We start from the raw sequence: 20,648 nt of genomic DNA, 5'->3' as shown, positions 1-20,648 counted from the left end.
AAAATGTACTTCCCAAAGCCTTTATAAATGAATCAGATGGAAGGGCTACTGCAGGTGCTGTGGGCCTTGTCCTGTTGCAAACTATGCAACAGGGGCAGATGGCAATAGGGTGCTAAGTAATTTGGAAGAGCACTGTTTTGCAGATGTCTCACAACAGGGAAAATGAGAGTTTGGGGCTTAAATTTTGTATGCGGAACCATCACTTAGATGAGATGCTCCATTTCAGAATAATCAGGCGGTCATGGGATCAGTTCAGAACTGCAGAGCAATGCTTCACAAATTGCACCTTTGATTGGAATCAAGGTATATATAGAAGAGACGTCTCTGAGGTCTGTCTAAACGCAGGGCATGAGCCACACAGCCCGTTTGTTCAGCTCAGTTGTTGATTTATGCAGGAAGATCTTGATGAGCTGCTGGGCTTGTTATTAGAAGGAGAAAACAATTATGCCTCGCTCTGCCTACAGGGCTGGGGTTTGATCTTTCTGAGGACAAAAAGCTTGCAGTATTGCCTTTGTGAGTAGTCATTGGGCAAAACACCCGATTTGAAGCTCCCATCTTTTCCTGTGTGGCGTCCCAAGGGCTGTTTTGGGTTTCCTTCAGCAGCACGAACAAAATTGCAGCTCAGCAGCTGGCAATCTGGACACACTGCGTGAGGAGCCGTCCGGAGCTGCTCCATTAGTGCCATTTCCACCATCAGACACACACACTGCTGAATGAGGCAGGCCTTCAGGAAACATAAATCTTTGTTCTCCCTACAAGCTACACCTGCTATAGGGCCCGCGCTTTAGGACACGCATTAGCCCTGAAGGCATGAAGAGGCGGCTCTCCTCCTGGGGCACGGCCTGGGCCATCCTTTATCACATCCCTGCCGCCTCCACAGGGCTCCAGCACCAAGGAAGAGCCTCAGGCAGAAGCACTGAGACCTGCACGGGGCACGCCCGCCGTGCCCAGCCCGCGGACCCCCAGCCTGGCCCGGGGACCCTCAGCACACCCCGGCCCCTCTCACGGAAGCCTCGCGAGGCCTGCGCGGGGCGGAGCCGCCGCGTTTTAGGGGCGGAGGGGCCGCGCACAAAATGGATCCCGGCCCCGGTAGCCCAGGAGTTCTTACGGCCACCCGGTCGGACGGCGAGGTGCCCTCCACCTCCGCTGCGCAGGAGCCCGGCTCCGAGGAGGTACCGCTGCGGGGTCGGGGGCAGCCCCGGGCGGGTGTGGGGCGGCGGCCGGGCCGCTCCCCTCGGCGCCGCTCCTCGGGCTGCGCCCCTCGGCAGGGCGAGGGCGGCCGCCGGCCTCCTGCCGGTCCCGTTTTATTTTTATGTTTTTGGGGAAGGGTCGCGGCAGGACCCCCGGTGAGGTGCCGGGGGTCGTGGTCGGGTGTCCTTGGAAGCGGAGCGGGGCTCGGCCCGAGGGATGGATGCTGCGGGCGCTGCCTTATGGGCAGTGGTCGTGTGCCCTGCCTGCCGCAGAAACCTGCGGGAAGTGCTGGTGTTGCGGGGTCAGGGCCGAAATTCCAGCTAGTGGAAGTCACCTTCTGTCCCAAAAGGATGCCAAATCCTGTATTTCGTTACCTTGGTGCAGGAAGGGCTATGAAATATGCTGTAGCAGTGTTAAGGGGAGGAAAAAGTTTAAGGGTTTCTGTTCTAGCCTACAGCTTATTCTGCAAGATTTTATCTTAACTGATGCAAAAAAAGTATTAAATGTTTAGAGACTCTCTATAAATCATTTGAAAGCAGTTAATGGTTTAGAATATTACCAACGTTGTGCTGCTGTGCCATGCTGATCATCATGTTTCTTAAGGGAAAGTGTTGGTGAGTGCTCTTTGAATTCTTAGACCATGGAATTTCACTTCAGCTGGGCCACGGGTCCGCTGAGTACTACACAGTTAGGAACCTGCATGATAGCAATGTTAATATCAGCCTGTTGAGCTCCTTGCCCCTTTCACTGATTTACATCTCTGCTGGGAGCTGGTAACTCCACTTAGGCTGGTGGGCAGAGGTTTCAAGGTGAAGTATTTTGGATCCTTGAAGCAGCCGAGGTCTGTTATTTTGGAAGCTGTTGCACAGTCCTGTTTATTGTGGGGATTTAAATGGCACCATTTCTCAGGGGGCTTCTATCTAGGGTTTCATCTGTCATGGAAGACTTTTCTGCATTAGAAGCAGGCTGTTACCAGCCAGCTCCATGAACAAAGTGAGTTAAAAGCAAAAGTCCTCTTTTGCTGCTTTAATTGTTTGCAGTGAGGATTCTGCTGGTCTTCCTATTTCCTGTTAAATCGGCGCTTTAAGCGACGAAGATGCGTTCTGCAGTTTTTAGGGTAAAACTCCCATAAACTTGAAATATTTTGTGATTCTGGGTTATGTTAGGTACGTGATATTGTTGGTAGTAAAAGAGGTGGTATTATTAATATCAGAATTTAATAATTGGCAAGGTTTAGGTTTTAATAACTCAGAATATTACCCAGAAGCAAGTTCAGAGATGATGCGCGTTCCTACTACGTGTCCAGCTCCACCAGCACAGAGTAACTTTTGAATGAAGAATAGCATTTTAATTAAAGTACAACTTGCTTTTCCCTTGTAAACTCTCAGAAGAGAAAGGATGCATGTGTCTTACATTGTCTTTTCATCAGTTTTTGGTAGTCTCCTTCTATTTGTGTTTTTTTTTCTCTAATATTTTGGGGTCATCAGTGTTCCACAGCTCCACTGCAGTGAGGGGAGCAGGGACAGAAATGTGTTTCCTACTGAGAGTCAAGGTGTAGGACCTGAAGCCTTGTAGCTGCAGTAACTTTTAATGTCAGTTTGTTTACTTGTTTAACTCAAGAAATGTGTTATTCACAAATACACAAATCAAGTGTGTTCAGTGTGCCACCATGAAGTTTTGTTCTGGGGAAATGTAACAGCAGAACCCCTGTTAGAGCCATCTGCCCCGGAGACTTAGCAAGATAACTTAGTTGATAAGTTACTTGAGCAACTCGTTGCAGCCAGAAAGGATTTGTAGCACACAGAACTGTTCTACTTTGTCCCGGAGACATGGCTGTTGCATTTAGTTACCTATATGATTGAAGAAGTTGTGAGTGACTTTCCGTAGGAAGTCTTGGATGCTGCCTGCTTTTGACATAATCATTTGGTCTTGTAAAAGTGAACTGGGGCTTTTAGAAAATCGTTGAATCGTCAAACAGCTTCGTTATACACTTAGTGCTGTTCATCTTTGCTGAGACTTACGTCTTCGGGCCAAAACTTAAAAGGTATTTTAGAGCTTTAGAAAACATCTATCCTATTTGTATCCTTCTGCCTTATGTTAAAGAGTAAGTTGGCATATATATTTATCAGTAACGGTTCTGGAATTGAAGTAGAATGCTGCTTTACAAGCTTTATGTGTTTAGTACCGTTTTGGTCTGTTTTTGCTACCTGATCCTGTACAGTTTAGGTTATTTCATTTTGTTGTGTTTATAGTGGGCTGATGCTTAAGGCTCTTGCCAACCTCTGACCCTGCTTTTATGCAGGCATGCACTTGGCCTGTTCCTTTCAGATTGTTAAATATGTTTCAAAAACACTTTTTATCTTTTAGTGCATCTCAAAAATGGAAGTATTTAATAATTTTTACTTGAAGATGTGTAAAAAGGCATACTTCAAAACTGAATTAGGTGGTGGTGGTGGGGAAAGCAACTGCACAAAACACTTTTTCCTGTGATACTTTTTTTTAGAAATGATATTCTGCCAGCATTATGACTTTTGCTAGCTAGCTTTTCTTTTTTTGTAAAACAAGTAGTAGTTGAATTTGTAGAAATATGCTTTGAGGTTTTTCAGCTGAGAATAACTTCTCCATGAAAAAGGAAGCTTGGCCCTTTTTTAGTACTTTCCTTCATTTCTTCCACCTTGGATCCTATTTCCGGAAAAAAACATGAGAATGAGACTCACCTTCTATTTAAATTTTTATCTGGTCATTCTTCAGTTACATCATAGATAACTGGTTCTCTTTTTGGTGAAGTAGTGTGACTAATGCAGTCACTCCCTGTTGAAGTATCAGATTTTTAAAAGGTAATGATTTCTGCTTTCTTAAATAAAGATACTGATATTTATGAGTGTTTACAATTTGAATTTCAGAAAAATGATCCTCCATTTCAACTCAAACCTCCTCCAAAGGCGGCTAGGCCTGAAAAAGAAATTGATCCAGAATATGAAGAGAAGATGGTAAGTGTTTTCACAACAAAGCATACTGCAGCTTTTCTGACACCTTTTTTGCTTGAATTAGGTCAATAAAGTTGCAAGTAACGAAAAATTACTGTAGGCAGGGTGTGTCAGAAAAGGAAAACAAATGGATGTGTTGGGCTTATGGGGTAACGTTTTGGTAGCAGGGGTGTTGCAGGGATGGCATTTGGGAGGAGTCCAGAAGCTGCCCCCTCTTAGAGAAGAGCTGGCTCCAAAAAGCACCTGCTGCTGGCCAGAGCTGAGACCATGGGTGATGCCAGTGGTGCCTCTGAGAGCAGGTTTAAGAAGGGGGGGGGGGGGGGGAGGGAAACAGCTGTACAACAGCAGCTGGGAGAGAGGGGTGAGACAGTGTGAGAGAACCAGCCCTGCGGATGCCAAGGAGGAGGGCAGGAGGTGCTCCAGGTGTTGGAGCAGAGGTTCACCTGCAGCCCATGGTGGAGCAGGCTGTCCCCTTGCAGCCCATGAGTCCCACAGCAGAGCAGATCTCCATGCTGCAGCGGGGGGCCCTGTGGTACAGATCCATATGGAGGCGTTCCTGAAGAGCTGCTGCCGGTGGGCAGCCCACAGAGGATCAGTTTGTGAAGGATGGCATCCTTTGGGAAGGACCCCGATGTGGAGAAGTGGAGAGAAGTGTTGGGGTCTGACTACAACCCTCCTTTCTCTGTGCTGCCTGGGAGAGGAATTAGAAGAGGGTGGAAGGAGGGAAGATGTTTTTAGGCTGCTTTTTGTTTTCACTGCTCTAGTCTGTTATCAATTGTCAGTAAACTGTATTATTCTTCCTTATGCTGAGTTTATTTTACGTGTAATGGTAATTGGTGAGTGATCTCCCTGTCTTTATCTCTGTGATAGTTCTCACAAGTATTTTTGTCTGTGTTGATTTCTGGAGTTGGAGGTTGTGTTTTTTGTACTCAGTAGGTGCCAGTGTTTTTTTTCCCCACGATGGATTTGATCACTTTCTTTTTTTCTTAGGTAGATTTAATATTGAGACCCTCCTGTGGTAAGGAGTTTCTAGTCAACTGCATTTTACGCTTGACACCACTGTTTTGGTTTTGAATATCTGATAGTTCTTTGACCTCACAAGTCATGTCAGAGGCTTCTGTAAGTTGTTCTCTAAATAAAAGAAGTACTGAAGCTGCCAGTTTCTTGTCATATAAAAATACAAAGGGTTTAAATATTGACATTCCTCATAATATGATTCATAACAATGCAAAAGAGGATCTATCCATGTCCAAAATTTAGGGAGCTTATGGTGCTGGAGAAGAGAGAAGATCTCTCCTGTATTACATAGAGGAAGAAACCAGGTGGACACTGCAAACTTTGTTCTTGAGTGACACACGTATGAAGTTCTTGGATAAAGCTGGGAATCGGTGTCCTGCTGCATCTATGTTAAAAGATCTAGCATTAAATGCATGCTTAAGAATTCCAGCAGAATTTGTGTGGTCCAGGGAAGAGTATGACTATCACAAATTGATAACTACCTGAATTAATAACTATTTTTTCTAGACATAAGACACAAACTTGTTTGAGAATGAGCTGGATAATGTTTATTTGGTCATAAGTCATCCACTTTTAAAATAAATGCATTGTAAATACATTGCCCTCATGTGGCAAGATGTTGCATTGCATGCACGTTCATTTTTAATGCCTTTTTCTTTGATTGGTGTTACAGCTGTTAGAGCGGTTACACTTGTAAGTTACCCACAGAAAAGCTTTGCTCACACTTTTCTAAAAAGGTTATGGTACAAAACTAGTTTCACTTCTCTAGCTTACGGCAAGGTAGATAAATGAGATCACACGAAAATTGCGTTAAATGGTAGAGTGTTACATGATGCTTAGAAATGGCATAGAAAGACTGATAGCAATTATGTTCTATCTGGTAGCATTTGCCTTTTACCCTATTTTTCTTTGAAAATCAAGTTTTTTATATAGAGAGGATGACATGTTTTAGTATGTTGATATAGATGTGTGCATATGCCTTGTCACAAATGTAATAAGTAATAAAGAATCACTAAGGCTGGAAGAGACCTTCCAGATCGTCTGGTCCAGCCATTCCCCTGCTACTACTGTCACCCACTAAACCATGTCCCTAACCTTTTCTTGAACACCCTCAGGGATACTGATGCCACCAACTCCTTGTGCAACCTATTCCAACACCTGACCACTCTTTCTGAGGAGAAATGTCTCCTAATTTCCAACCTGAACCTCTCCTGGTGCAACGTGAGGCCATTCCCTCTAGTACTATCACAGTTATCTGCGAGAAGAGGCTGAGCCCCAGCTCCCCACACCTCCTTTCAGGGAGTTGTAGAGAGCAATGAGGTCTGCCCTCAGCCTCCTCTTCTCCAGACTAAACATCCCTAGTCCCCTCAGCTGTTCATCACAGGACTTGTGTTTCAGGCTCTTCACCAGCTTCATAGCCCTTCTCTGGACAAGCTTCAGGGCCTCGATGCCCTTGTAGTGAGGGGTCCAAAGCTGAGCCCAGCACTCGAGGTGCGGCCTCACCGGAGCAGAGTATGGGGGGACGATCACCTGCCTGGTCCTGCTGGCTGCACTATTCCTGATACAAAGCAGGGTGCTGTTGGCCTTCTTGGCCACCTGGGCACACTGCTGGCTCATGTTCAGGCAAGCATCAACCAGATCCTTTTGAAATCTGACAGCAAAAGTCACGAACTTCAGTGCAAGCAGTGTTGAGCTTGTGCATCCCTGTTACTTTAGTCATACTTCCAAAAGCAGAGCTACCACAATGTTGTCTTGGATGTAGTCCTGATAACCTTGAAGTCGATGGAAGTTTTGTCACTGACATGAGCAAGGCTCGGATTTCCTCTTCTACCGCAAGTCAGAACTGTACTTTTTAAATATCTTCTGTGCAGAATCCTTTAAAACATGCCCTCACGATTACTCGTGTGCTCTGCAGGCTTAAGGAATACATGAGTAAACTCTTTTTGAGTTGTTTTCGCTAATTTTGGGGTTTTGAATGGGGATGAGTTGCTGGGAGGAGGGTATCAGCTCTTGATTGTCTTCCAGATTGCTCTGGTTTTCATGAAGGGTCTTTTGAACTACCAGAAGTCACATCGGGGTGCTCTAAAGCAATTCATGCTAAGCTGAAATCTGAAGCAGCTCAAGAGCTATTTCATGATGCTTGTAGCCTTCTTAATTGGCTAAGAGTAAGCAGGTGGTCTTATCGGTCTTTGCTTGTATAAGTTGCCTTCATGAGTGTCTCAATTCTGTTTCTTAATAAAAATACATTTTAAAATTAAATCATTGATTTTTCTTTTTTTCATATTTCTTCCCACTTCGGAAACCAGAAAGCGGATAGAGCAAAAAGATTTGAGTTCCTCCTGAAGCAGACAGAACTCTTTGCACATTTTATCCAGCCTGCGGCACAAAAATCACCAACCTCTCCTTTGAAAGTCAAGCTGGGACGGCCACGGATAAAGAAAGATGAAAAGCAGTGTTTGATTTCAGCTGGGGAGTATGTCTTATTCTTATTTCTGACTTGCTATAGTTTCAAGCTAATTATTCACTTTAATACACATATTTAATAGCATAGAGATTGTGCTTTGAGTCCAGAACTTTTCCTATTAATGGTGTATCATAATTCCATTAAAAATGGGTTGATATACGTATACTGGTTCATATATGTTAGTATGAGCTTGGATCAAGAGGGCACTTCTGAAATAAAATCCTTGTTTATTGCCGTTTACCGTATTCTGGTCTATATTGTGGAGTGGTTTTGGATGGCATGAATTGAATTTATTTTGCATGACAGTAAACCAGAAGATGCGCTCCAGAAATGCACCTGGTATGCTCCAGCTGCTAGTGGACATGTCAGTGGGACCAGAGTGGAATTAAATCAAGTTAAAATAACAAAACATGCAAGTAATGTGGATGTTGGATCCTCAGCATGAATTGCCTCACTGCACAAGTCCTTCTACATTAGTCACTAATCCAGACACACCCTGCAAGTAGTGTTTGTGAGGAGTCTTGTCATAGCTAACACCAAATTTCTGGAATGTTAACCAAGTGATGTTTTGTGTCTTATCAATCGTTAAAAAAATATTTTGGGGATCAAATGTGTGGATCTTCTGAACGGTATACTTACCAGGTAGTTGATTCTAAGGCTAAGGGTGTTGTATTTCCGTGTTGCTCATTAAAAAGTGCCTCAGAGAACTCGTGGTACTTGTTAGAGTATGGCTATGACTATGGAGGAGAGAGATTCACATCAGCCTTTCAGTTAAAGCTGGAATGAGCCAGGAGGAACAGTGAATTAATAGGATGTGACTTTAGTCAAAGGTCAGGGTGCTAGAACATACAGGCACATTGTAGGTAAATTACTTGGTTTTCTTGTAAGTTCTTACTTAGTTTTAAAAGTTTGAAATTTTCATGTACACACAACTTGTGTTCTTCAGCTATCGTCACAGGCGCACAGAACAAGAAGAAGATGAAGAGCTATTGTCAGAAAGTCGGAAAACATCTAATGTGTGCATCCGATTTGAGGAGTCTCCTTCGTGTAAGTGTTCTACTGATGGCTTGCTGATTGCTTTGATGTAGTTAAAAGCTGATGAGCAGAACACAATTAAAATTTTATACTCAGAATTTGTATTTTTCTACTTAGAGGAATCTTACATTTACAGATGTGAAAGGAGGAACACTAAGAGATTATCAGGTTAGAGGTTTGAACTGGATGATCTCACTGTATGAAAATGGTGTTAATGGCATTCTGGCAGATGAAATGGTAAGCAGCAATCTTTTTTTTTGTGTAACTTAACCATCGTTTTCTGACACTCATTTTAGTGACGTGGTTTAATGGTGGATTTGGCAAAGCTAGGCTAAAGGTTGGACTAGATCTGAGAGGTCTTCTTCAACCTAAATGATTCTGATTTGTATATCCTTCAGTTACCCAAGTACTTAAGAGTGAATGTAAATTATGGCATTTGTGCATTAAATTAATCTCTTAATAGTAAAAAGTAGATGAAAAGGTAGAATTATTCAAGTAATTACTGCCCCAGTTGTGTCAATGGTAACTTAGAGTCCGTGTATATTTCAAATACATGGAAATGTATAATTGCCATTTCTTTTTTTGTATATGTGGTTAATGCTCAAATGTAACAGAGGTGTGCAAATGTCTTTCTTCAGCACTGCCGAGAAGGGTGAATGCGTGCAAGATTGATGTCCAAGATTTTGATGCTTTTGATAAATATCATAATGTCTTTTCTTTGCATCTGGAGTTCAATTTAATACATCTTAAAAGTATTTTATAAATTATTTGGTAAAAATAAAGTAATTTTGAATAGTTAAACAAGATATGTATATAACATGGATATTAACATTCAGTAGTAGTAGTTATTCTGAGCAAAATTCAAACATTAAACTACCTATAGTAGTGACTGTATATGCAGTAGTATGGATCATTTTACAACAGGTAGATTTTCACATCTGGAACTGTAATATAATGAAAGATACTGTGTTGCAAACTCTTGTTGTGTGTATTTTGCTGTATACTGCTCTAGTGGCAGAATGATACACTAAGAAAATTGTTTGAAACTATTTCTGTATGGCAGTTTGTTTTAGAAAGTTTCTTCTCCCCCTCTTTGTCCGTATAGGGTCTTGGTAAGACTCTGCAAACAATAGCATTATTAGGCTATCTGAAGCATTACCGAAACATTCCTGGGCCACACATGGTCCTGGTTCCAAAATCAACTTTGCACAATTGGATGAATGAATTTAAACGCTGGGTACCATCGTTACGTGCTGTTTGCCTTATTGGAGACAAAGATGCCAGAGTAAGTGTTGTAGATTGAAATGAAGTATATGTTATTTGTCAGAAAGTAGCATTTGGGGACATGGAACTCTCAGTAAGCCACTTCCTTAATTACAGTTTTTTTCCAGTGATCTTTAACTATATTAGCATTGAAAATGCAAAATGTTAGACTTGTAACTATGAGGACAAAATGCAAATCAGTAAGTGAAATAATAGATTGGAATCAAGGTGCAGCTGTCTGTTACTCACCTGTTCTGTTGTCTTCCTCTTTGATTTTTGCACCTATTTTTTTATTTCTTCTGTATTTGCATTGTCACAGCATTTATTAATTTTTCTTTATTGTCCTTACCTTGTTGCCTCTTTCTTCACTTTTTTTTAGTTGACTGTACTTACATGTAATGTCCATGCTTTGCCTTTTAACTAGGATTCTATCACAGAGTTTTCATCTTTCATAGTGAAGGTTTTGAGTTAGATATAGGGTGGTTTGTTACTTAAGGGGGGGAATGACCTGGAGGTTCCTGTGAATTCTGTGGTACCCTCATACAGATTGCATGGTTGCCTGTTTCTGAGAGGAACTGCTGGGCATGCCAATGACTTGAACAGTTTCTTCCAGTGCTGCAGTGTCAGATTTGACAAGAACACTCGCTTCCAGATTGCTTTAATTTGGAATCTGATAATACTTGTACCACAATATGGGATGAAATTAAGATTGTGGTGAAGGGAAGCATGTACCTTCACTTTATACTTTCCATGCTTTCAGAGTCTTACGTTGGTATTGTCAAAACTTTTCATTTCCTATTTTTTTTTTTTAACTTTAGCCACCATAGAGACAGTCTCTCTCTGAGCTTATAGTTGCAATAGCAAGTCAGTGCAGAGTGCTATAGAGAACTCCCTTATTAGGTGTTTCTTCGAGGCAACACCCTTTGCATCAGTCCTTTTAGTTAGGGTCATCTATGCATCCTGCTAAAAACGTTATTGGAGAGCAGCATGTTGTGACTTTTTCATATGAAGGATATTGTATACCTATCAATAAATGGGACAGAGGAGACAGATTTTTAGGAAAGAGAGGAGGTAGGAGTGGGCTAGGTGGGCTGTTTCAAAACACTTTGCTGTGGATTGTGTGTCTTTAGGCTGGATAGTCTAGATGTTTTTTTCATTATTGGTAGTTTTTACTGTGTTTAAATTACAGAAAAAAATACTGGAGAGTAAATATTGAACTTCAAATAGAAGAATTTGTTGTTTTTTTTTGGTGTCTGTGCCTAAAGTGCAAAGGATTGAAAGCTTTTGTTACAGTAATTTTTGGTTATGCAAAAGATTTTTCAGACTTCCTTTGTGTGCTAACTTAGTACTTCGTTAATGTTGGCAGAGGTAGGTTTTACTGAATTTCAAATATATTGTATATATTTATAAATGTTATTAATTCAATTGCTCTGCTGTAGGCTGCCTTTATCCGTGATGTTATGATGCCTGGTGAATGGGATGTTTGTGTTACATCATATGAAATGGTAATTAAAGAGAAGTCAGTCTTCAAAAAATTTAACTGGAGGTACCTGGTAATTGATGAAGCCCACAGAATAAAGAATGAGAAGTCTAAGGTAAAATTAAAATTATTTGATCCTTAAGATATTTTGACACAAGTTTCCACCTGATTTTAGTAAACTTCAAATGTTAAGTGTGGTGTATTAAATATAAGCAGTAAGCTGTTAGGCTGTGAATATGACTTTTTCGTAGCTCACTGTCTATAAATTCAGTTCATATGGTTTCAGGTTTCAGAAACAGATGAAAATTGATTATACTCAAATATGTGATGATAACTATTTTTTGTATTCCTAGCTGTCAGAGATTGTCCGTGAGTTCAAGACAACGAACAGATTGCTGCTTACTGGAACACCTTTACAGAATAACCTCCATGAGCTGTGGGCATTGCTCAATTTCCTTTTACCTGATGTCTTTAATTCTGCAGATGTAAGTAGAGGTTTGGAAGTAAAATTTTGTTATTTTCATTCTTAGGCTGGTTTCTGCAGGAGAGAATGACCAGCCTAGTAAGAGACGTAAGATGTGAAAGACCTGGCTTCAGCTGAAGCTCTGTGGCTTGCTGAGATATAGACTGTTTTTTGCACTATATAGTTAAAACAATACATTGTGTTAGTGCAGTGCTAGTGATAACAAACCTAATACTTTGCGTAGTTCTAGAATTATGCAAAGTGAAGCAAAATTTGGGAAGGCAGTTTAGAGGGAAGAATATGGAGCATCCAAATAGGCATAAGCCTTTTTTCATTTAGAATTTGAGTCATCTTTCTCTTCTTTTACTGTTAATGCTCCCTTGTATGCATGCATTACTTCTGTGTTTTTTTGCTGTCATGTTTTCTATCACATTTACTTCTTAAGGTTTTGTTTTCTCTCTTACTCTTGCCCATCATTAAACAAGCAGTAAGGATAAGAGCTTGAATATTCCTCTGGTGAGCATAGATAACGTTGGAAGTGGAGAATAGTAATAATATTTTGTTAGTGGAGTTGTTTGGATGACTTAAATGTTATAATGTGCTGGGTAGCTGGCACAGAATTTTGGCCTGATTTTCCTTCACTCACAGAAGTCATTTTTCTCAAGATTTATGTTGCTCTTGGAGCAAAAAAGTCAGTATGTCCGTTAAAAAGGCAAACGATAAACTGTTTGTACTTGTGCTGTTTCTTCCCACAGGATTTTGACTCATGGTTTGATACTAAAAATTGTCTTGGTGATCAGAAGCTTGTAGAAAGACTTCATGCTGTAAGTAATTAAAGCCTTAATCAAGTGTTCTCATTAGCATACACAGTAACAAAGAAAAACTGAGTATTTACATATTTATCTAAGTCCAAGTTGAAGAGATGAACATGGACTGACTTACAGAAATGGCCACCTGAATTTTTATGAATGAAATACCATAACTTATTTTTTTTAGTCACTACTTTCTGTAATGTTACTGTTTGAAGCAGACAGTCTGCACATAAAATACAAAGAGAATTTTGAGACCTTTTGAAAACTATTTATTATCCTGAATGTTATCTTGATACATCTTTCAGGCTAGCCTGAAAAGGCACGTCTTTATCTTTGTTTTGCTGTGCACAAGATAGTAGGGTAATAAAATAAATCATAAGGAAGTCCAGTGTATATTGCTTATCTTTGAAGTGGTGTATTTTGTATACACTTCTAGTGGTAATAAAACAGACTGTAGAGGGAAATAGATTTTATGAGCTCATGGGTTTGGTCCGTGCACAGTACAGCAACTGGGATGAGTATGACAATTTTAATGTAACGTTACACACTTCAAGTGTGAGCTTGGCAGCTTAGTAGTGGACAACTGAATTTTTCAGACTGTGGCACAATTGTTCTGAGGGAGTCACCATGACAGCAATAGATATTGGTTAGTTTTGGATAAATGTCACAAAAAATAATCTATTCTTTTATTTGAGGCAATCAGTTTTAAATAAATGTATATTTGAAAAAACTCAATTTTTGTAGGTTTTAAAGCCATTCTTATTACGTCGCATAAAAGCAGAAGTAGAAAAGAGTTTGCCTCCAAAGAAGGAAGTAAAAATTTATCTTGGACTCAGCAAAATGCAGAGGGAATGGTGAGTTATTCACATTAAAGTAAGATTCTTTTCTAATGAAGAACAGTACAGCTCTTCATACTGATTTTTTTGTAGTTGCATATTAAAACAGTCAAATGGAGAAGCCTATTTATAGCTGTTTTTGGGGCATTTTAAGGGTGCACGAGTTGCAGAGAGCTCAGGAACTGTAATAAAAAGGAATGGAAGGAATAAAGCAGAATATTCTTTTCCTCTCAAGTTTATTTGAAAGAATGTATGCCTAATAAGTTTCATTTTTTGATCCAAATATATACGTGCCAGTAAAAGTCTCAAGGTTGAAATTAATGTGGCCTCAGGAGCCACATACCAAGAATAAAAGTGAGGAAAGAAGTGCACGTGTTTTTTTTTTTTTAATTCAGTCTATTTCTTTATGCAGATCTCAGGTCAATGCAGTGGCTTCAGTAGAATCAGTGATATCTTAATTGACTTCATAGTCAAAAAAAAAAAAAAAAAAGAAAATGGTAAGAAAACATAGTAAATGACAGATCACTATCACTCAATGACAAGTTGCCTTTTATGTTAGGTATGGATTTATAAATCCTTATCAGTCAGATATTTTCTCCAAGTTTTATAAATAATGAACCATTTTATTATATGAACAAAACCGACTCCCACTTCCAGTAATTAGTAATCAGGATTTGCAGGGTTTCATTTATGTTTTAAGTATAAAATGAAAACAGTTATTCAAAATTGCCTGTAAAACTTCAGGTATACAAGGATCTTGATGAAAGATATTGATATCCTAAATTCAGCTGGGAAAATGGATAAGATGCGTCTGCTGAATATTCTGATGCAGTTGCGGAAGTGCTGTAATCATCCTTACCTATTTGATGGTGCCGAGCCTGGCCCTCCTTACACCACTGACACACATCTCATCACTAACAGTGGTAAAATGTTAGTTCTGGATAAACTGCTAGCAAAACTCAGAGAGCAAGGTGAGTAGTGCTTATAAACAACGCTCTGAATAGTCATCATAAGTAAAATTGCATTGTAAAACTTGCATGATTCATTCTTGTCTCTTCTCCGGTGAGAGCATTCATTACTTTCAATGAGGTTTTTGTTGAAATTCTATTTTCAGTAGATATTAACACATGGAGGGAAGGAGGTCTTACGGGAATGGTGAGGAAGACTAGTGATACGATGCAGTAGAAGGGAAGGAAAAAGTCTCTACCTGCTGTATTGAAGAGCATTTCTGATGAGAGTATTAGTTTGTTTGTGTACACCAGTTGTCAGCTACTTATCTTAGCATGTTTTCACATGTTCTGTTCTGTTTCTTCAGCTGCATAGTTCTTATGTATAAATTACCAAACAATGGGCCTTGAGGAGAAGTTAAATCAATACCAGAAAAGTAACTTCAAAAGAAAGACTTAAGTTAGCATAGTACAGAATATTGCACGTGAGTTCTTACTGATGTTCAATAGTAAGCTCTATACTGAGAGTAATGTAAAAATGTAAAATCAACAACAAAACCTTCTGTGTTGTTCTGTCAGGTTCCAGAGTTCTACTTTTTAGCCAGATGACTCGTTTATTGGATATCTTGGAAGACTATTGTATGTGGCGTGGATATGAGTACTGCCGACTTGATGGACAGACACCACACGAAGAAAGAGAGGTAGGAAAGATGTGTAAATAAGAAATGTCTGTTTTAAGTATTAAATTAAGAAGCTGTTATTTACAGATGATTATAATTCCTTAAAATATGTTATCATTCCTTAAAAGAAATAATACGTTAAAAACAAAAAATGTTACAATTTAAAAAGGCAGCTGAGTTTGTATACTTTTTCTAACCATAAGTTCATAGTAAAGTAGATTTCATGTGTTCCTCAACTAAGTGAACAACTTCATAATTTGTTAACTCGGAGTAGGTTTGCACAAGTGAAAATATCCACATTCTCTGTTAAAGATTTTTTGCTCTGAAAATTAAATTTCCAAGAAGTTTCACTGAAATGCAATTAACATATTGGAAACAGCTCTGATGTATTAATGACGCTTGTCTTTTAGGAAGCAATAGACACATTTAATGCTCCCAACAGCAGTAAATTCATTTTCATGCTGAGTACCAGAGCTGGAGGTCTAGGAATTAATTTGGCAACTGCTGATGTGGTGATTCTCTATGACTCAGATTGGAACCCTCAAGTAGATCTGCAAGCCATGGTGAGTTAATTTTCTAATACATGGTGGTAATTAGTTATGATTGTTCAATTTTGTATAAGTATTTCCAGAACCTGCATTTTTGTTGGTTTTTGTCTTCATTACCAACAAACTAAGGAGTCAAATAAGGAATAATTCTTTGGCTATTTCCAAAATAGTAGAGAATTAAAAGCATGCAGCATTATATTCAGCCCTTTTGGAAGGCTTATGCTTTTGCAAACCACCTTGTTTCTGCATAAATGTACCAGCAAATAAGGTCAAAACTATGAAAAGAAACCCTTATATTCTCTGACTGCTAGTTAATTTCTAAAATCAATGTCTATAATTCTGGAATTAAAAAATCTCATGAGCCTTCTTGCATGTTTGGGGGGTTATTGGTTCTGTTTTCTAATGTTCTGAAATGAATCAAGTATTTACTGTGAATATCTCTGCCTTCTTTTGAGATGCAGACTGATTACCAATAGTAGACTAAATTCCTGGAAACTGACCAGGGTGATTTGTGAGCTTTAGGTTTTTCAGGAAGCTACTGAATATGATGCAGGAGAGTAAAAGATTTAACAACTGTTCTTTAAAGGACACTCAATTTTGGTGCCAGCAGTTTGAAGGACGATTATTCTTTTTCTTTTCTGAGGACAAATTTTTATTTAAGCTCTCTGGAGAGGAGAGGCACAAGTTTTGATAGAAACAAATAAAGTATGTTTGTCCTAACTTCATTTGCTGTGCACTAGACCTGTACAATGTGAGCTGCATACTGATGCTTTAATATAGCTAATTTGGGACAGCTCTGTTATTAAAGCTGTTGCTACATGACTTTGCACATGGAATTAATACTATCAAGCTAGGGATGTGAAAGGACAATACTTTTGCCACGTGAACTGAATGTAGTGCAGGTCTGTCTGCATATGCAGTTGTATCTCCACCTCCCAGGTACAGTTCAGACAGGCATTCAGTTTTCTGCATTTATGATGAGGTAGATGTGTTTATTGCAATAGAATGACCCAGACTTAAAAGGTGTAATAGCCACATATAAGTAGATAACTCTTGTATACTGTTGAGTAAGGAAGGAGCCAAGGAATTTATGCTAGCTTCAGTCTGATGTTTCTGCTTATATAGCAAACTGCATATTGCTTGTATTTGCTGCTGAACACTCATTGATTTATGTTTGTTAGGATCGTGCGCATCGTATTGGTCAAAAGAAACCAGTACGGGTGTTCCGACTAATCACTGATAATACTGTTGAAGAGAGGATTGTAGAAAGAGCTGAAATAAAACTGAGACTGGACTCTATAGTAATACAACAAGGTATCAACTGCTCTATATGTTTTTCTGCGACAGAATTGTTCAGTCCCTTTAAATTATGGGTTAAATAACTGTACAAGCATACAGTATGAGAGAAAACAGGCCTTGTGTATAATAATAGTACACTAAATCAACTTAAATTATAATGTATAAGTTATTCAGTTGTTCAGCTTAATTTTTGAAGGAGTTGTTATCCTGAGTGATGTGGGCTTAGATTCAAAGTAAGACTCTAAATGAAGAAAGTGCTGCTGAAGTAGGTATTACTTGTTCTTGTGACAGTGAAAAAGAGGAGAAAAAAGATATCTTCCATGAAAGATAATTATGTAGGAGTGCTTTTTACTACATCTGAATTTTCTGAACATTAAAACTGCTTTGTGTGGCTTTGTTTAGAAGCTCTGGGAAGAATAGTTTGTCAAAACCTGAAGTTATCTGCCTAAGTTTGTGCAGGTTCTGAGCCATATGACTTTATTTTTTTTCTTTTTTTCTGAGAGTGGTGTACTTAGTGGATAATTGTCAAAATTGTGATGGTCTATGAAGATGAGACAGGATTGGTGGAATTTTGGGACAGAAATTAGAGTTCTGGGGAAAATGGAAGTATTCAGAAATGCATTGAGATCAGTAAAGTGAGCGTTAAAAAATCTTCAATACTTCTAATGATTATAATATTTTGTCACTTTTCATCTTGAAGTAGGATTTTAATCTTAAGTCCAGCTGACTTTGCAAGAATAAGATCTTAAATATAAATTTGGATTATCTTCATGTGAAACAAATTCTTTGTTATGTCTTGTACCATAGTCATTTTTTGTATTTACCTTGAAGTTCCCAGTTTATTTATTTTCAGTTCAAGTGAAATGTAATTTGTTCCTATAGTTCTTTTTTGCTTGCTTGTTCTGCTGGTGGACTCAAAAAATCCACTGTTTGCGTGTTCATACTGGAAGTTTTGTATTACAACTTTCAACATATTTCTTCTGATTCTAGGAAGGCTCATAGACCAACAGTCTAACAAACTGGCAAAAGACGAAATGCTGCAGATGATCCGGCACGGAGCTACCCATGTTTTTGCATCTAAGGACAGTGAGCTGACAGAAGAAGACATAACCACTATCTTAGAAAGAGGTGAAAAGAAGGTTAGAGAGCAGTTTTGTATAGAATTTGTGATGTGTCAAACATTAAACATAGATATGCAAAATACATTTTATAGAAGAAGACAAGAACACTTTAATTATTATGTAAATCTGTTTTATATGCCCACATATTACTTTACTATTCATAAATATTTCAAACCTTATGAAAGCCTGGAAGGAGTAGTGAGTTGTAATTACTTTCACTAGTTCAAACTAAGTGCATTGTATCTTAAGCATTGTTTATTTCATGAACTCTTAGAAACATGTAAATTTTATGCCAACAATTCTAATAGGCACAAAATCTTCATGGAATTTTATTAGGGAATTGGTAGCTGTGGAAAAAATGTGGAAAAAAAAGCTGTGGAAAAAGTGCTGGGCACAAATTTCGTTTAAATCTAAAAGTTATATAGTTGTAGGGCTACATCGCGGCATTAATAAACTTAGTATAACGGGAAGCCTTAGTTTGTTCAAAATTGGAAAGCACAGTGGGCAAATCCTGCTTAATAAGGAAAATGTAAGTAAAATTTTAAAGCAGAAAAATACATGAAATACGTTTAATGATGAAAGCTGTTTTTTTGCAGAAAACATAGAACAGCTTGAATAAGCCTAAAAATGTTGTCTCTTATTTCAGACAGCTGAAATGAATGAACGATTGCAGAAAATGGGGGAAAGCTCTTTAAGAAACTTCACTATGGACACAGAGATGAGCTTATACAACTTCGAAGGTGAAGATTATAGAGAAAAACAGAAGGTAATTTTTTTTAAAGACAAGTATTGGAGACATTAGAGGTGTAAGCATACAGGCTATGCTAGCAATGTTATAGCTGTAAAGGTTATGGTAGCGAAGTAGGACCTGAAGAATTCACTTAGCTCTGCACAACCATTGGGATTGTTAATTTGTGTTAAACGAGCTTTCAGGCCCCCCCCTGTTTTTCTTAATGGGAAAATCTGATAAAATTGCTCAAATTTTATCCTTCCTGCAGCAAAAATACTACTTTGCATCCTACTATACTGCTGCAGCTGGTATTGTTTTACTGCCATGTAACAAAAGAAAAAACAGTCCTGTTTAGAATTTTGTGTGTGGAATTTTTTCTGCAGTGAAGGTTTTAGTCACAAGCATCCATGTGAAGAGTTTTGTGCAATTACTTAGCTAAATGTAGAGAGATCATCCAAATGAAGAAGTATTAATCATGGTCCCACGATGTTACTTCTGTCTCTTTACATTAGATATGGGACATAATATTTTCTTAAGGTTTTATCTGGAATTAATTATATGAACTCTTTACATGTTAACTACAGGATGCAGTTCTAATCCAGGTTCCTTACCAATTTTGAAGAAACACTTAGAAAAATTAAATATTTTATGAGAATAGAATGGATGTATATATAAATATATACGTAAATAAGAACTGTTCATGTTGATAAGCTGACTTTTTGTAAGGATTTTAATATAGCATTGCCTTGAAATATGCTTTAAGTTTAATTGAAGTTCTTTTGTAAGAGAATTCACTCCTGTCTAATGTTTTTTTTTAACAATGTTGTAGCTTCTGTAGGGCTTATGAATATCACAATAAATTTGTATCATTGTATCATCATAGATAATAGAATTTAAAGCCCAAGTCCCTAGACCTTCAATGGTATTTGAGCAGATGGAAGCATAACCTCACTCAAGTGACTGAAGTCAGTAGATTACTGTAAAGGTGTCTAGTCATGCCACTGCAAGACAACAGTCTTCCTTTAGTGGTGTATTATTTTTAATGTGCTTAAATACATGTTATAATTAGCTATAACTTCTGGCTTATTTCTGAGCTCTGATGTATTATCTGTACTGTTGAGCACAAGCACCAGACTTAGTGTGAAAAAATACTTGTTTGGCAGCGCCACACTAGTCATTATTTTGTGACTTGAGAAAAGTATACAGTTACTTTAATACATTGTTCTTCAATTCTGTGTGTAGCTGAGCATGATGGAATGGATAGAGCCTCCAAAACGAGAGCGCAAAGCCAATTATGCAGTTGATGCTTATTTCAGAGAAGCCCTACGTGTTAGTGAACCAAAAGTCCCAAAGGTAAGATGTTGGCAACAATGGTCTTTATTTTTATGTTGTGTTTTTGCTCTTCTGCTCTCCCATGTTGCATCCCCTGCTCTCACCCTATTCTGGTAATAGAATTAATGTACTTGTAAAGTGATACGCTGTCAATACTGCTGATTTATGGCAGTTTAAATGCACGGAAGTCAAACTTACATTACGTTAATATACCCATGTATTTTTGAAGGCTCCACGACCTCCAAAACAGCCAAATATTCAGGATTTCCAATTTTTTCCACCACGATTATTTGAACTTCTGGAAAAAGAAATTCTATATTACCGTAAGACTATAGGATATAAGGTAATGTTTTTTTTTTCCCTTCAAATAAGTGAAATGTATTTGTATTCCTCTTTGCAGATTTGCTTCAAGCTTGAAAATAGCTAAATACAATCAATGAGTC

General features: G+C 38.6%; 1 protein-coding gene across 1 annotated transcript in view; it reads left to right on the top strand.

The window, feature by feature from the left end:
• Window positions 1–1,013: 1,013 nt before the first annotated feature.
• The window catches only part of SMARCA1 (SWI/SNF related, matrix associated, actin dependent regulator of chromatin, subfamily a, member 1), a 33,547-nt gene continuing 13,912 nt past the window's right edge, over window positions 1,014–20,648 (top strand). Inside the window, exons 1-18 of the mRNA XM_035541346.2 lie at window positions 1,014–1,172; window positions 4,095–4,181; window positions 7,502–7,668; window positions 8,606–8,706; window positions 8,831–8,931; window positions 9,800–9,979; window positions 11,397–11,552; window positions 11,791–11,922; window positions 12,656–12,724; window positions 13,457–13,566; window positions 14,293–14,519; window positions 15,075–15,196; window positions 15,586–15,738; window positions 16,905–17,037; window positions 18,013–18,161; window positions 18,790–18,909; window positions 20,116–20,226; window positions 20,435–20,548. Coding sequence (XP_035397239.1) covers window positions 1,074–1,172; window positions 4,095–4,181; window positions 7,502–7,668; window positions 8,606–8,706; window positions 8,831–8,931; window positions 9,800–9,979; window positions 11,397–11,552; window positions 11,791–11,922; window positions 12,656–12,724; window positions 13,457–13,566; window positions 14,293–14,519; window positions 15,075–15,196; window positions 15,586–15,738; window positions 16,905–17,037; window positions 18,013–18,161; window positions 18,790–18,909; window positions 20,116–20,226; window positions 20,435–20,548 — 2,331 coding nt within the window. The 5' untranslated portion in view covers window positions 1,014–1,073. The remainder of the gene's footprint in view (window positions 1,173–4,094; window positions 4,182–7,501; window positions 7,669–8,605; window positions 8,707–8,830; window positions 8,932–9,799; window positions 9,980–11,396; window positions 11,553–11,790; window positions 11,923–12,655; window positions 12,725–13,456; window positions 13,567–14,292; window positions 14,520–15,074; window positions 15,197–15,585; window positions 15,739–16,904; window positions 17,038–18,012; window positions 18,162–18,789; window positions 18,910–20,115; window positions 20,227–20,434; window positions 20,549–20,648) is intronic.

Source organism: Cygnus atratus, chromosome 13, assembly GCF_013377495.2.
Source record: "Cygnus atratus isolate AKBS03 ecotype Queensland, Australia chromosome 13, CAtr_DNAZoo_HiC_assembly, whole genome shotgun sequence".
Taxonomy (NCBI): Eukaryota; Metazoa; Chordata; class Aves; order Anseriformes; family Anatidae; genus Cygnus; species Cygnus atratus.
The sequence above is the reverse complement of the archived record's forward strand: the minus strand, read 5'-3'. Positions and strand labels throughout refer to the sequence as shown.